The sequence below is a fragment of the Mobula hypostoma genome, chromosome 2 (assembly GCF_963921235.1).
Source record: "Mobula hypostoma chromosome 2, sMobHyp1.1, whole genome shotgun sequence".
Taxonomy (NCBI): domain Eukaryota; kingdom Metazoa; phylum Chordata; class Chondrichthyes; order Myliobatiformes; family Myliobatidae; genus Mobula; species Mobula hypostoma.
The window spans coordinates 87,718,088-87,735,780 of NC_086098.1; the positions used below are offsets into that span (position 1 = coordinate 87,718,088).

The 17,693-nt window shown below is 43.2% G+C and overlaps 1 protein-coding gene across 13 annotated transcripts in view; it reads right to left on the reverse strand.

Annotated features, from left to right (window-relative positions):
- dst (dystonin) overlaps positions 1-17,693 on the reverse strand; it is a 637,976-nt gene that overhangs the window by 98,124 nt on the left and 522,159 nt on the right. For all 13 annotated transcript variants that reach the window (XM_063040140.1, XM_063040054.1, XM_063040111.1 and 10 more), the window contains 3 exons: positions 6,937-7,056; positions 4,577-4,684; positions 3,966-4,184 (listed from right to left, as the gene is read on the reverse strand). In XM_063040140.1, the coding sequence (XP_062896210.1) occupies positions 3,966-4,184; positions 4,577-4,684; positions 6,937-7,056 (447 nt within the window). The remainder of the gene's footprint in view (positions 1-3,965; positions 4,185-4,576; positions 4,685-6,936; positions 7,057-17,693) is intronic.

Consider the following 17,693-nt stretch of genomic DNA (forward strand, 5'->3'; position numbering starts at 1 on the left):
CCTGGGTACTTTGTAGGCTAGTACCCAAGATGGAGCTGACTAGATTTACAACCTTCTGCAGCTTCTTTCGGTCCGGTGCAGTAGCCACTCCATACCAGACAGCGATGCAGCCTGTCAGAATGCTCTCCACAGTACAAATACAGAGGTTTTTGAGTGTATTTGTTGACATTTCAAATCTCTTCAAACTCCTAATAAAGTATAGCCACTGTCTTGCCTTCTTTATAACTACATCGATATGTTGGGACCAGGTTAGCTCCTCAGAGATCTTGACACCCAGGAACTTGAAGCTGCTTCCTCTCTCCACTTCTGATCCTCTCATGAGGATTGGTATGTGTTCTTTCGTCTTACCCTTCCTGAAGTCCACAATCAGCTCTTTCGTCTTACTGATATTGAGTGCTAGGTTGTTCCTGTGGCAACATTCCACTAGTCGGCATCTCTCACTCCTTTACACCCTCTCGTCACCACCTGGGATTCTACCAACAATGGTTGTATCGTCAGCAAATTTATAGATGGTATTTGAGCTATGCCTAGCCACACAGTCATGTGTATACAGAGAGTAGAGCAGTGGGCTAAGCACACCCACCCCGAGGTACGCCAGTGTTGATCATCAGCGAGGAAGATACGTTATCACCAATCTGCACGGATTGTGGTCGTCCAGTTAGGAAGTCGAGGATTCAATTGTAGAGGGAGGTACAGAGGCCCAGGTTCAGCAACTTCTCAATCAGGATTGTGGGAATGATGGTATTTAATGCTGAGCTATTGTCGATGAACAGCATCCTGGCGTAGGTGCTTGTGTTGTCCAGGTGGTCTAAAGCCATGTGGAGAGCCCGTGGAGATTATAAGGTGTTTGTCTATTTTCCTCATCACCAGATGGGTTTCCTCTGGGACCTCTGGTTTCCTCCCACAGTCCAAAGGTGTTTGAGTTAGTAGGTTAATTGGTCACAAGTGCAAATGGGCTTGTTGGGCTGGAAGGTCCTGTTTTTTAACATGTCACAACTGGCCTTACAAACTTGGTTTGAACAGAAGGGAATGTGCAGGATAAGTGTAACATCTTTTAGGTGAAGTCTCAGTATAAAGAAACTTGTTAAATCTTCCTTGTTTTTCTCCCCCAAACATACACAGATACTGTGTTTTGGCAAAAAAATATTTTTTAAATAAAAAAAACTTCTGCATCAAAGGAAAACACAAGGAACTTAAGCAAGTTCCTGACTTCTTGATTGTATGAGAAAGAGTCAGTGTTTTAAGTATAAAAAGCTTTTCATTGTACTGAATAAGTCACAGTCAGCGACCGAGGATTCTTCACCATTTAGTGCAATGGGTTTACTTTGGCTATTTTCCACATACTCCCAGTATAAGCCTGGTCACTAGCAAAGTTTCACCATCAGGGATTTCTCCCACAATTTACTGAAGCTTTTGCAAAATATAAATTTTGAATTTACTCTGGAAATTGGCAACAACTAACAACAAAATCTTCCCTTGTATTCAAAAGAAAGAAACCAAATTCATTAATTTAGCCCTTTTCCAATGTGTTGTATGCTGCAACTTTAGAAAATGCTACTAATCTTTCAATACTTCAGGTACTTAGCTCATTTATCTGATGACTGATGTGCTAATTGGAAGGGGAGAGATCATGCTTGTGGAACATAATATTGCCTGGTTTCCTAACTCATAAGAATGTGAACATTTTGTAAATTAAGCTAGCAACAGCATCAATAGAGAAACCAGCCATCTACACCTCACCTAGTGCGCGATCAGAATCTTGTTCCGAGGTGAATGATTCTTGCCCCTTACAAAGATTTTTGAGATAAACAAGCCAGGGGCCAACAATCCAGCAATATTTTCTAAAGTAAATTTTAATGTAGATGTAAATAAAATCATTAGCGTACTGGAAACTATCATTTTAAAATCTCCAGTGCGAGAGTGAACAGTAGCTTCCATAACCTGATATATTCCAGCACAGGGGATTGGGGCAGTAGCTGAAAGCACACAAAGGAACACCTGCTCCATGTGAATTTATTCACAAATGATAATGTGAACTGACAGGGAGACATTACAAGAACAAATTGTATTGATAAATCATTCATCCAGTGGAGAAGATGCGCTGACCTACAAATTTTACATTCCAGGAATCTGTACATTTCAAGATTATGTAAATCAACATCAACTAGGGAATATCAGTGTCAGAACATGTCAGATGCTTTTTAACTTAATACTCGAAGCTCTGGTTGAGAAACAGAAGGACAGAAACTACAGGGAAGAAAACAGAACCTTACTGATTCCCAAGACCATGGATATAGTCCTTGGAGAGGTTAAACAGACCAGGGTTAAACACTCTAAGACTTTAGAATAATCAGAAGTGACCACAAGGAAACATACATGATTATTACAAGGCTTTACTGGGTTGGTAAATTTACTCTTCCTTTGGCTAGAATGTCCAGATCCAAGGGTCACGGGATGAAATTAAGAGGGTGACCATGAGGAGAAATTACTTCACCCAGGGGGTGATGAATCTTTGGAATTCTCTACTCAAAGAGCTTGTGAAGATTCAAATCACCAAAGATATGTATATAGCCACTGATCAATTTTCAAATATTAAAGCAGATAAGGGATTTGGAATTTGTGCAAGGACATGGCTTTGCAGTAAGAGACCAGTTAATGATCTTACTGGATGATACAGCAGGTTATGAGGGGCTGATAGCCTTCTCCTTCCACTTTTTATGCTGTCACATTCTTCCACCAACTACTGAGATGTGGTGCATAAAACAATCTGCAAAAAATGTATTTTGGGCAAAGAATAAACTTTAATAATTTGTGGATTACACAGAGACTTTCTGTTACATTCTCATCACATTGGAAGTGTGCAGAGCAGACACACTTACCCCAACAGGTTCGGTTAACGTAGCAGGAAGAAGTTACCGAGAGCAGCTAGTTACGGTGCAGAATGGAGAATGGATGGAGGAACACAGCACCTGAACACTTTTGACTGGCCTTTTTGTGATCAGGGTTCTTTACAGATCAGAGTGGCCCCACTAATGAGAAGCCCAAAGAAGACCATCACATTGAGATCACAACCGGGTGAAATCTACATTAAGCCACAGACACACCAAAATAAGACACAGCACTGGAATTATGCCATTCAGCCCATTGAGTCTGTTCTGCCATTCCATCATGGCTGACTTATTACCTCTCTCAACCCCATTCTCCTGCCTTCTCCCTGTAATCTTTGATGCCCTCACTATCAGCCTCCGCTTTAAATATACCCAATGACTTGGCCTCCACAGCCAGCGGTAGCAATGAATTCTACAGATTCACCACCCTCTGGCAAAAAAAAAAAAAAATTCCTTCTCATCTCTGTTCTGAAGGGATTCTGAGGTGGTACCCTTTGTTCCTAGAGGCTCCCATTTTTGAAAACATCCTCTCCATGTCCATTCTATTTCGTCCTTTAGGGCTTTCTACAAATGTTGAGTATATTCGATAGGTTTCAATGAGGTGCCCCCCACCATCCTTCTAAACTCCAGACAGTAAACTCCCCATATACAGACAGACAGACAGACACACACACACACACACACACACACACACACACACAGAGTAACATCTGTAAGGAGCAACATTTCATCAAAGTTCTTAGCCCGAGATATCAATGATTTATTCCTCTCCATAGATGTTTCCTGAGCTGCTGAGTTCCTCCAGCATTTTGTGTGTGTTCCTTCTGATTCTGATGCCTTAGTGAAGGACAGACAGGTACAGAAGTAATGCCCAGCCAGTAAGTCCCAGAGGACTGGACTTGCAGAAAATATTAGAATACATATTTTTGCTCTCAATTTCACAAGCCCTTTCCCTCTTCTACCCATCACCTCCCAGCCTCTCACTTCATCCCTGTTCCCCCAACCTTCCCCCTCACCTGGCCTCTATTTTGCCAAGAACATGCCAGTCAGAGAGGGCTGATTCACCCGTTCACTTACCCGAAGTTCCTCCTGCTGCTGTTTCAAAAGTTCAAACTCAATGGCAGGGGTAGGTAACTGTGAAATCAACGCTCGAGTCTCTTCAAGCCATGGCCAGAGCTCCTCATAGGTCTCGCAAAACTGGCTGACCAGAGACTGGGCCCGTTCGAGCTGCAGGTATCGTTCAGCATTCATCTGACTGATCACCTCATACTGCTTCTGAAGCGTGTCCAGCTTTTTCTAAAACACAACCCAAAGCACTTCGGTCAACGAAATAATCAACACAGGAGACTCTGCCGATGCTGGAAATCCAGAGCAACACACAAAATGCTGGAGGAACTCAGTAGGTCAGGCGGCATCTACGGAGAGGAATAAGCAGTCAATGTTTCAGGTCCTGGCCTAAAACATCAACTGTTGATTCCTCTCCATAGATGCTGCCTGACCTGCTGAGTTCCTCTAGCATTTTCTGTGTTTCTCTGACAACAGAAGTAGTAAATGATCACCTTAAATAAATTCTGTTTTCCTCATTCACACTTCATTGCTCAAATGTATGTTTATAATCATTTCAGACTAATTGTGACTCACACAAACTCTAACGTAAGGCAATTAAAATGCATCCTTCATTTTCGTACCTTCAGGGATATTTTCTCCTCTTCGGTGCTGGAATTCATAATTTGATCCCCTTTCGCTACCAGCTCATCAATGGTGTCTTTGTGTCGCAAAATATCCATAGAAAAGGCCTTCAAACACAGAGAAGAATGTGTCAGCACTGATGATTTTGTTTTTTAATTACAAGAATAAATAGAACTACTACACTGCTTTTGAGAGTCTGTTGGGGTCGTCTACTGTATCTGGTGCTAAAGGTGCAGCCTCCTCTACATCGGTGAAACCCAACATAGACTGGAGGACCGCTTTGTCAAGCACCTTTGGTCCATCTGCAATAAGCAGGATTTCCCAGTGGGCCCCCCCATTTTAATTCCAATCCCCCTCCCCATTACGACATGTCAGTTCATGGCCTCTGCCATAATGAGGCCACTCTCAGGTTGGAGGGACGAGACATCATATTCTATCTTGGTATACTCCCACCTGACGGAATGAACATCGATTTCTCTAACTTCTGGTAGTTTCTCCCCTTTTCTTGTTTTCCATTCCATATTCTGGCTCCCCCTTACCTCTTCTCCTCTCCACACCTGCCTATCGCCTACCCCTAGTGCTTATCCTCCTTCCCTTTCTCCCATGGTCCACCCTTCTTTTCAGTCCTTTTTCTCTTCTACCTCTCACCTTCCAGCTTCTCAGTTCACCCCCCTCCCCCTCCCACCTACCTTCCCCCTCACCTGGTTTTACCTATCACCTGACAACTTGTACCCCTTCTCCTCCCCCCAACTTCTTATTCTGGCTCCCTCCCCACCCCACCCCCACCCTCCTTTCCAATCCTGCTGAAGTCACGTCCGGGAATGTCGACTCTATTCCTGTCCATAGATGCTGCTGACTGCTGATTTCCTCCAGCATTTTGTATATGCTAATATTAAATATTACTTTACCAGCTTCCTCCTGAAAGTTTCAAGTTAAACAGAGGCTACGATAAGTGCCCAGCTCCTGATTCTGACATTATTTGACTGCAGTTTAAAGATTATGTGAGGGGCAGGATTATTTTTTTTTACCCAGAGAAGGATTAGCCTGGAACCGATTACCTGGTGTAGTAGTAGAAGCAGACAGTTTGGTGGAATTTAGAAGATTTTAGATAGACACAGGAATATGAAGGGATTATGGATGTGATACAGAGGAAGAGGATAGACAAGACAACTTGGCATCAAAGTTGGCCATGGGCTGTCCAGTGCTGTACTGTTCTATCATGCCAGAGCCCGAGTGGTTCTAGCAATGAATGAAATACATGTCATAGGGAAGTAGATTCTTAAGGATTGCTGTCCTTGTTTGGTCTGCTTTCCAATTCTTGCAATGACAACCTGCGGGGAAGGGACTCCAAGGAGAAGCTGAGGGAGGACACCAGGATAAAGGAAATAGCTGCTTTGTGTTGCCCTCCCCCTTATACAAGAGGATTATAAGCAATGAAAAATAGGTAAGAGAGGGTTAGTCAGAAGCGATGAAGGTGAGGCACTACAAATAATAAAATCCAACTGTGACCAGGAAAAAATGTGGCATCTCTTCCACCAAGCCTTCACTAGTTCTTTAAATGGTCGCGTGGCTCAAGGGTGTAAAATGACCCCCATGAAGCAACATTCAAAGCACAAAGTAAATCTGTTAACAAAGTATATATATGTCACCGTATACAACCCTGAGATTCAGTTTCTTGCAGGCATTCACAAAAAATACAATAGAATCAACGAAATACAAAAGAATCGATGAAAAACTACTCACATAGGCTGGCAAACAATCACTAAGAAAAAGAATGCAAATTGTGTAAAACACAAAAATAATAAATAAATAAACAAACAAACAGACAGACAGATAAATAATACTGAGAACATAAGTCATAGACTCCTTGAAAGTGAGTCCATAGGTTGTGGAATCAGCTCAGGGTTGCGGTGACTGAAATTATGGTTCAGAAGTCTGAAGGGTAATAACTATTCCTGAATCTTGTTCTGGAACTGCTCCTGAACATGAGGGATTATCTATCAATGAATGAGCACGACCCTTGCTGCCCTGAAATGTTAGCTCCTCAGTGCGCACCATCAGATCAATATATTCTGAGGAGCGTTACTCGCAGCTGCACTGACTGAATGGCGCACAGCCAGCACTGAAACTGAGGAACAGTCCCATTGCTTTTGACAAGTGTTTACATCTCAGAGTGCAGCTGTACAGAGGAAAGGCCAGAGTTCTATAAGCAAGATCTCACTCGTCAGGAAATAGGTCCTGTTGCAACACACTGGGTGGTGATCTCGAAAAACAGTGCCTCTTTTACATATGATCATAATGGACCCAACATTATACTGTAATAACACGAAGACAATGGCTGTCAAGCACGCTGCATTACCTTTTGAACTTGCAGTTCAGCAGAAGTCTGGTCTTGCTCAAGCCTTATGTCGCCAAGTGATCTCAACTTCCTCTCTGTTTCTGCGATCCAGGCAATCTCCGCATCTGCTCTTTGCTCAAACTGATGAGAAGGAAGGACAGGGAGTCAAGTCATGGAATGGAGTCTTCCAACTCCCAGCACCCAATGCAACATCAAACAGGTTTCACATCAGCCATTCTCTCAAAGGAGCAAATGCTTCCAGGTCCTTGGCCCAGTGCAGGCAGCCACTTCTAGCCAAAGGACACAGAGCTGGTTATCTCTCCCCTTGACCAACATCAATGTTCCTCCTGCTACACCAGAGTAGTTTGTAACCAATAACACTTCTTCCACAGGATCTATTGAAGTAGCTTTGATTGTCCAAGAGGGTCTGGAGAAAATGATGTGTGTTTGTGTGTGTGTGTGTGTGTGTGTGAGAGAGTGTGAGTGTGAGTGTGTGTGAGAGAGAGAGTGTGAGTGCGAGTGTGTGAGTGTGTGTGTGTGTGTGTGAGAGTGTGAGAGTGTGTGTGTGTGTGTGTGTGTGTGTGTGTGTGTGTGTGTGTGTATGTGTGTGTTGTGTGTAGTAGCCAATTAACCCACTGACCCGTTTGTCTTTGGATAGGAGGAGGAAACTAGAGCACCTGGGGGAAACCACATGGTTCATGGGGGGAATATACAAACTCCTTACAGATGGCGAAACACCCCAAGCTGTAATGGTGTCACATGAACCGCTATGCACCAGTGGCACCCCACTGTCTGTGGGCAGTGACATTGAGGGGAATGTGCATGTAACTACTGTATATTTTTCTATGACTTGTATAGAAATATATAGCTGCACTGTAAGGAAACAGGTCTTTTGGCCCATTATGTCAATGCTAACCATCAACCGCCTATTTACACTAATTGTATTTTATCTCCCTAAATTCCAGCAATGCAGTGATGAAAGACCGCATCATCCAGGACATGCCCTCTTCTCATCACAACCACTGGGGAGGAAGTACAGGAGCCTGAAGACATAGACTCAAAGTTTTAGGAACAGATTTCTGAACAATCCATACTGTTTCCCCATGAACACCACTTTGTTATTTTTGCACTATTTATCGATGTTTTCTATACTTTTATTGTAACATAATTTTTATGAACCATTGCCGCAAACAAAGAACAATCCATGACCACTCCTTTATGTGCCCCCTGAACAAATAAAGTGCCCACCGAGTGCATGTTAGTGGTCAAGGTTCAATGAGTTGTGCTTTCAGAGATGCTCTTCTGCACACCTCTGTTGTAATGCATGCTTATTTCAGTTATTGGTGCCTTCCTGTCAGCTTGAACCTGTTTCGTTCTCCTCTGAAATCTCCAATTAACAAAGCGTTTTCACCCACAGAACTGCCACACAATAGGTGTTTTTTGTTTATCACAACATTCTCTCTAAATTCTAGAGACTGGTGTGCATGAAAACACCAGGAGATCTGCAGTTTCTGGGATACTCAACCCTCCACCCCCATGTGTGCTGGCATTGGAGAGGGTCCACAGGAGGTTCACGTGAATAATTCCAAGAAAGAAAGGGTTAATGTTTGAGAGGCATTTGATGGCTCTGGACCTGGACCAGCTAGAGTTGAGAAGAATCTCAGGGGATCTCATTGAAACCTATCCAATTTTAAATAGAGTATATGTGGAGAGGATGCTTTCTATAGTGGGTGAGTCTGGAATAGAGGGCACATCCTCAGAATAGAGGGACCTCCACTTAAGACAAAGATGAGGAGGAATTTCTTTAGCCAGAGGGTAGTGAATCAGTGGGATTCATTGCCACAGATGGCTGTGGAGGCTAGGTCACTGGGTGTTTTTAAAGCAGAGGTGATAGGGTCTTGATTAGTCAGGGCATCAAAGGTTATGGGATGAAGGCAGGAGAATGGGGTTGGTAGGGATAATAAATCAGCCACAGTGGAATGGAGGAGCAGACTTGTGGGCCGAATGGCTGAGTTTTGTACCTATATCTATGGCACCAAACTCCCCCCAAGTTCTGTCTACATATTCAGAGGTAATTTACAGAGGTCAATTAATCTGCACAACTTGGGAAGTGGAAGGAAACTGGGGCATCTGGGACAAACCCGCATGGTCATAGTGAGAACTTGCAAACTCCACGCTGACAACACAGGAGGCCAGAACTGAAATCAGTCACTGGCGCTGTTGTACCAACTACACCACTGAGCTGGCCTTGTTGCGGAGAGTATTGTAGTCGTGTTACTTTAGCCATCAAGAAGCACAGCATGGTGGTGTAGCAGTTAGCCTTACTGCCTTAGCAATACGCATTCAGTTTCACAACTCTCTGTCATGAGTTTGTACGTTCTCCTGTGCTCCACTTTCTGCCCAAATTCCAAAGACTTACAGATTAGGGTTAAGTAAGTTGTGGGCATGCTATGTTGGCACCGGAACTGTGGCGATACTTGCAGGCTGCCCCCAGCACACAGTTGTCACAAACCACACATTTCACAGTATGTTTCAACGCTTCGATGTACATGTGACAAATAATCTAAAAAAGTGGGAAATTGTGACTCCCCACTTCATCGCTGCGTCACATTTTGCGAAGTTTATACTCCTGCCATGCCTGGGTGACTCAATCTCTGAGCTGGCAAACAGAATACCAGCACCAGCTCCAACAGTGTGAATACTGACCTGACATTTCCCCTCACAGCCCTCCACCCCAACCACATTGTCCCCTTTAAGGCATCTCCACAAGAGATCCAGGAATTCTGATTGCTTACTTCTCACAACTCATTCAGGAACTCTGCACTAACTCTAACCTCTGAAATCCTCTTCTTCTGTGGTGTTACCATAAGACATAAGAGCAGAATTAGGCTCCACGGCCCATCGAGTCTGCTCCATTGTTCCTTCATGGCTTATTGATTATTCCTCTCAACCGCACTCTCCTGGCTTCTCCCTGTAATCTTTGATCCCCTTACTAATGGAAAACCTTTCAACTTCTGCCTTAAGTACAGTATCCCCAATGACTTGGCCTCCACAGTTGTCCATGACAATAAGTTCCTTAAATTCATCACCTTCTGACTGAAGAAATTCCTCATCTCTGTTCTAGGTGGATGTGCTTATATTCTGAGGCTGTGCCGTCTGGTCCTAGATACCCTTCTACGTCACTCAATCTAGGCCATTCAATATTCTACAGGTTTCAATGAGATCCCCCCTCACTTTTCTAAACTCTAACAAGGCCCACAGTCATCAAATATTACATTAACACTTTCATTCCAGGGACTTTCACATTACCCAGCACAACCTTTCTTAGATAACCTTTCTTAATACTCCAAGTGTGGCCTGATCAATGCCTTTTAAAACCTCAGCATTACATTCTTGCTTTTAAGCTCTAGTCCTCTAGAAATGACTGCTAACATTCGGAAACTACACGTGAAACCCACAAAAACATATTAGAGTTTCACCATGGGATCGCTACCACCCCTAACATGGCAGCACACAAGAACAGAACTGTGCCGGCATTCCCACACAAAGTACATGATCTTGCACAAATCTGCATGCAGTTCAGCTTGTAAAGAAGCAATATATTACAGGAGGTATTATAATTGCTTTCAGTAGCTGCAAGGTACTGATTACGGAAGCAGTGATATCCATTTCAGAAATAATTAGCTTGTAATCTCTGTAATTTCCCACTAATAATTCAGGCCATGTTTTATGAAAATACGTCCCTATTTACCCTTCCCCTCATATTAATGCCTTAATAATTCAACATGTTAGAAAGTAAAAATAAAATTTGTGTTATAATCTGCCTAACAAAATGCCTGGACGTTCCAATTATATAGTATATAAAAGCAATATTATACTTACTTTATTGATCCAAAAAAAAACAGCATCACAGTAGCATTACAAGTGCACAGATATACAAATATTAGGAGAAGAAAGAAAGAATTAAAAATAAGTGACCTCAAACAGTCTAACAGGAGGGGGTCATCACTTCCCTGGCTATAGGTTGACTCATAAGAGCCTAATGGCCGAGGGTAAGAATGACTTCAAATAGCACTCTTTGGAGCAGTGTAGTTGTCTTAGTCTATTACTAAAAGTGCTCCTGTGTTCAGCCAAGGTGGCATGCAGAGGGTGGGAAACATTGTCCAGAATTGTCAGGATTTTCCAGAGGGTCCTTTGTTCTACCACAGCCTCCGGTATGTCCAGTTTAACTCCTATAACAGAGCCAGCCTTTCTAATCAGTTTATTGAGCCTGTTGGCATCACCCATATTGATGCCATTGCCCCAGCACACCACCGCATAGAAGATTGTACTGGCGACAAAAGGTTTGTGGAACATGTGAAGGAGAAGCCTGCATTATCCAAAGGACCGCAGTCTCCTCAGGAAGTAGAGGTGAGTCTGGCCCTTCTTGTACACAGCCTCCAGGTTGCTGCTCCACTCAAGTCTGTCATCCATGTGCACCCCCAGGTCCTCACCATCAATAGTCACAGGGAGCAATGCAGACTTAGTCTTCCTAAAGTCCATCATCATCTCCTTTGTCTTACTGATGTTGAGGTGCAGATGATTCAGCTTGCACCATTTGACAAAGTCCTCCACCAGGGTCCTGTATTCATCCTCCCATCCACCCTTTACACACCCTACTATTGCTGAGTTATCAGAGAATTTCTGCGGATGACATGACTCAGTTCAGTGTTGTATTTATATTGTAATGTATATATAAATAGTTAAACAAAAATATATTTTGATCTTGTATAATAATAAGTCATCTGTTATGTATTAGGCTCTTCAATTTCCCTGCAGTAGTGACCACACAATAAGCTCACTGGCTGTGAGGCACTGGGAAAAGCTAGTGGAGTGGCTGCCTCACAACGCTATAAACATCCAAGTACAATCCTGTTCTCAGCTGCTGTCTGCGTGGAGTTTGCACATCTTCCCTCAAACAAGGGCTTCTAACAGCTTCCACATCCCAAAGACATATGAGATGATAGGCTAATTGGTTGCTGTAAATCACCCCCTAGTGCTTAGGTGAGTGGCACAATCAGATGGGAGTTGAGGAGAATGAGGGGAGAGTAAAAAATGGGATTAATGCGAGCGGATGACTGATGGCTGGTGCAGACCTGCTAGGCCAAAGGGACATTTTTCATGCTATTTCTCCCTCCTTTAACATACCAAGATAAAGACAGGAGTTACAGAAATGAAAGCTCATTTTCTTGGTTAAACAATGTTATTTGCAGTCCGAGGGTCAGGTTTTTATAAGGTCTGGTGATAATCTACAGGTTTAACATCTGGCTTAACATCACTCATGCATTGATCTACTGGTAATTCGCTGAGTATTTGTAATGTCTGGTTTCAGACTTAGGATTTATGCCATTATTAATGAATCCACTGTAAACAATTGTAACCCCCCCCCCACCTTATGATATCATCTCCAAATCTGTGTTGTCTTTTTACTGAAGGTTTAAGAATTCTCCAAATAAAAATCATGTATTTAAGCAGAAATGAAATTGGGGTTGTCAGAGTCGGCTTCTGTACAGATACTCCTATATCTAGTGTCACTTTAAGCAAATACAGTCAGTCTATGTATCGGTCTAAGCTAGTTTTATGTAATTCTATTTGTTGTGCTTTATTGTGTTCTTCATGTTTTCGTGTTTTTTATGCTGCATCAGATCCAGAGTAACAAGCATTTCATTCTCCTTTACAATCTTGAAATACAAAACACTCAAAACTTTTAACGATGATTTTTGAAATGTTACAAGATCCCAGAATAAATACCACTCTGGAAACATTTAAGAATGCAGGCCAAGTTTATTCTTGGATCAGACAGGCTTTGCTAACTTATTGAGTGGTCAGTTGATCCTACAAGAGTTGGAAAGTGTCATTTTACTCGTACTGTATTAAGGCAGGTCAGTGACCTTTGTAACTCCAACTCTAAATGTCTAGACTGAAATCATAATAATAATAAAAAAAAAGAAATGTAGAATGTCCCTTGTTCCCGTTTGGATGCTATTTTGAGCTAAAAGTTCACCCAAGGCATCGTTCAGGGACCCTGGTACCCAGCTCAGTCAGCATTACCATATAAGAGGCACCATTAGTTCATGGAATAAAATATCTTTACTAATAAAAACAAGAAAACAACACAAAATTGTCAGAACTAAACAGCTTACTAAATGTGTTCATGTTGTTCACACTTACTCAAACAATGAAAGACCATAAACATAGGAGCAGAATTAGACCATTTGGTCTATCGAGTCTGTTCTGCCAATCCATCATGGCTGATTTATTATCCCTCTCATCCTATTCTCCTGCCTTCTTCCCATAACCTTTGACTCCTTTGCTAATCAAGAATTTAGCAATCTCTGCTTTAATTATATCCAATAATTTGGTCACCACAACAGACTGTAGCAATAAATTCCACAGATTCAACACCATCTGGCTAGAGAAATACCTCCTCAGATCTGTTCTAAAGGGTTGTCCCTCTATTCTGAGGCTGTGCCCTCTGCTCCTAGGCTCTCCCACTATTGGAAACATGCTCTCCACATCCATGGTTCTTAGTCAATGAGAGAGCCCAAAATGCAATGGCCCTTCTTAGAGCTGACTCATTCTGGGCAGGATTTCTGAATGCCAGTTGAGGTAACAGTGTTTAGTCAGAAAATCAGATTCTTGCAGATTGTTGCTGTCTCATTTCATTATCTTGCTGCCGGCTCCTTGAATCATAGCTAGTGCTCCTACCCCATCTTTTGCTAACTGTTTTCCAATTCCTTCCAACCTCTTTTAAAAATTAATCAGTTCAATGGCTTTGGTGCAAATTCTCCTCATCAGCCCGATTCTGGTACGAGAATTAGCAAGGCATCTGACTGAAGAACCTACAAAGGATTCCGAGGACCGCTGAGAGGATCTCCAGGGTCTTCCTTCCACCCACCTATGATATTTATCCTGAGCGCTGTGTACACAGGGCCTTCAGCATTGTCAATGATGCCTCCCATCCGTCCCACAATCTCTTTGTCCCCCCTACTATCAGTCAAAAGACCATAAGACTTACGAGCAGAATTAGGCCATTTAGTCTAACGAGTCTGCTCCACCGTTTCATCATGGCTGATCCATTTCCCCCTCAACCCCATTCTCCTGCCTTCTCCCCATAACCTTTCATGCCCTGACTATCAAGAACCTATCAACTTCCACCTTAAAAGGACCCATGGACCTATCCTCCACAGTCGCCTGTGGCAATCAATCCCAGACTCACCAGCTTCTGGTAAAAAAAAAAATTCCTCCTCATCTCTGTTCTGAATAGACATCACTCTATTTTGAGGCTGTGCCCTCTGGTCCTAGACTCCTCCACCAAAGGAAACATCCTCTTCATATCCACTCTATCTAGGCCTTTCAACATTCAATGAGATCCACCCCCCCCCAACATTCTTCTAAATTCCAGCAAGTACAGGCCCAGAGCCTTCAATTGGTGCTGATATGATAAACCTTAAGGTCTCAGAATTATTCTTATGAACCTGCTCTGAACCCTCTCCAATGTCAGCACATCCTTTCTCATATAAGGGGCCCAAAACTGCTCACAATAACCAAGTGAGAACTCACCAGTGCCATATACAGCCTCAGCATTACATCTTTGCTTTTAGATTCTAGTTATTCTAGTATGGCAATTGTCCCGTATCGGACCGCAAAGCACTCCAGCATGTGGTGGAAACTGCCCAGTAGATTATCGGCACCCAATTGCCCACCATTGAGAACATCTACCATAAACGCTGCCTGGGTAGGGCGAAAAGCACTATCAGGGATGCATCTCACCCTAACCATGGACTTTTTACTCTCCTCCCATCTGGTAGGCGCTACAGGAGCCTCTGCTCCCGCCCCAGCAGGCACAGGAAGAGCTTCTTCCCTGAGGCTGTGACACTGCTGAACCTCTCATCACAGCGCTAAGCAGTATTGCATCCATATTGTACTGTCTCAGTATTTTTATATTTGTGTGTTGTAGCACTTTTTTTTATTCGCAGTTATTTTGTAAATAACACTATTCTTTGCATTTCCGGTCACATGGTAAATGCATTTCATTGGCTTTGTATCTGTACTCAGCACAATGACAATAAAATTGAATCCAATCTAACCTAATCTAGTTCTCTTGAAATGAATGCTAACATTGCATTTGCCTTCTTCACCATCGATTCAAGCTGCAAATTAACCTCCTGTATGAGGACTCCCAAATTCTTTAGCAACTCGGATTTTTGAATTTCTCCCCATTCAGAAAATGCTTTCATTTCTTCTACCAACATTTATGGCCAAGCACTTCCTCACACTGTATTCCATCTGCCACCTCTTTGCCCATTCGCTTAATCTTCTGCTTCCTCCACCTATCTTCATATCATTCACAAACTTGGCCACAAAGCCATCAATTTCATCATCTAAGTCATTGACATTCCATGTAATGTGACGAAAAACCAAGTTAACAGAAGATTGATGCTAATGAGAGATAAATGAGACAATGGAGCAGCATTCAAAAATGTTAATGAGAGAGGAGAGAGACCAACGAAAAGAGACACAGTTCCGAGTATTGACAGACCGGTTGCTTTGAACCTGAACTGTTTGAAGTTTGATGGACAGGCAATACCCCAGCAGGGGGATAAAAGGAACAGGTTCGCTAAGGCAAGACACACACCATGAGATCACGAGATAATGAGATCCTGGAAGTGCAGTGTGCCCCCACAAGTTGGCGAGAGTCTGGAGGTCTGGTCGCGGGACCGACCATAGACGCACAGGGTGAAAAGGTACGATCGGCGGGAACCTGGTGTGTGTGTCCGCCCTTGCCTGGGTGCCGGGTTCACCGCAGAAGAACAATCGTATCCGGAACGGAGGGGTCACAGTCGGTGACCTCCAAAGACAGTAAAAGGGCTCGCCCGAAAGCTAACTGCGAAGAACGAAGGTCTGTGTGAACCAGAATTTGCATATTATCTCTCTCTCTCCCCCCAACGGCACAACAGCGATTACTGCGAACTGTACTCAGCTGAACTGAACTCCACATCACTTGTGACTGATCATTTTACCCCTAGACTGCGATAGAGCTTGATTGATTTCTATTATCCTAGTTCTGTGTACATGTGTGTTTTATCATTGCTAACCTGTTGCATTTATATCCTTACGATTAGAGTACTGTGTTACTTATTTCTTTAATAAAACTTCCTTAGTTCCAGTAATCCAGACTCCAACTAAGTGGTCCATTTCTGCTGGTTTGGCAACCCAGTTACGGGGTACGTAACAGTAATAAGAACTGGTCCCAACACCAACCCCTGCAGAACACCACCAGTCACCAGCAGCCAATCTGAAAAGGATCTCTTTATTCCTACTCTTTACCTCCTGCCAATCAGCCAGTGCTTTATCCATGTTAGTATATTTTCTGAAATATTCCTATCTTGTTTAGCAGCCTTGGGCAGCACCTTGTCAAAGGCTTTCTGAAAATCCAAGTACAAAATATCCACCGATTCTCCTTTGTCTATCCTGTTTGTTATTTTTTCAAAGAATTCCAACAGATTTGTCAGGCAAGATTTTCTCTTGAGGAAACCATGCTGACTACGGCCTTTCTTTTCATGGGCCTCCAAGCACCCCAAAACTACTCCCTTAACGATCGATTCCATCATCTTCTCAACCACTGAGGCCAGGCTAACTGACCTATCATTTCTTTTCTTCTGCCTCTCTCCCTGCTGGAAGAATGGAGTGATATTTGCAATTTTCCAGTCCTCCATAACCATGCCAGAATCTATTGACTCTTGAAAGATCATCTCCCTCCACAATCAGATGGGAGGAGAAGAGGGCGGCGCAATGCAGCTCGCAGCGGCCACTCCGGTGGTGATGTCTGTTATTTGTCAAGTTGGGTGCCGTGCACAATCCTGATTTGATGGAGACAGACGTGAGAGCACGGAGGAACATCTGGTGAAACTTCTGAAAGGCCTGCTTTGCTGCTGTTGCTACTGTGTGGTCCAGAATCTCCGGAGGGGAAGGCCCCAAGTCCTTGGCTTTGCTTGTTGCTCGGCGGCCAGGGCAGGGTCGAAGCGCTCGGCAGAGGATGGTGCTCGGAGCGGCTGTGTCGAAGGGACTGGTCGGAAGCTCAAAGTTTTCAGACAGACTCAGAGTCCGCTGCAGTCGGGTGCTTCCAATGGTGCTGCAACGGCAAGTTTGCGGCGCTTGGGGGTTCATGGCAGGGAGAATTTCTCCCTTCTACCGTCTGTGTGAGATGATGAGGCTATCGGGACTTTGAGACTTCTTTTTACCGTGCCCATGGTCTGCTCTTTATCAAATTATGGTATTGCTTTGCACTGTTGTAACTATATGTTATAATTATGTGGTTTTGTCAGTTTTAGTCTTGGCTTGTCCTGTGTTTCTTGTGATATCATTCTGGAGGAACATTGTATCATTTTTTAATGCATGCATTTCTAAATGACAATAAATGAGGACTGAGTGTCCTCATAATCTAATCTAATCTAATCTCTTCAGATACCTCTTTTAGAACCCTGGGATGTAGCCTATCAGGTCCAGGTGACTTATCTACCTTCAGACCTTTCGGTTTCCCAAGCACCACCTCCCTAGTAATAGCAACTGCAATCATTTCTGCCTCTTGACACTCCTGAACTTCCAGCATACTGCTAATGTCCTTCACAGTGGAGACTGATACAAAATATTTATTAGGTTCATCTACCATTTCCTTGTCTCCTGTTACTACCTCTCCAGCATTACTTTCCAGTTGTCCAATACTTTCTATATATCTG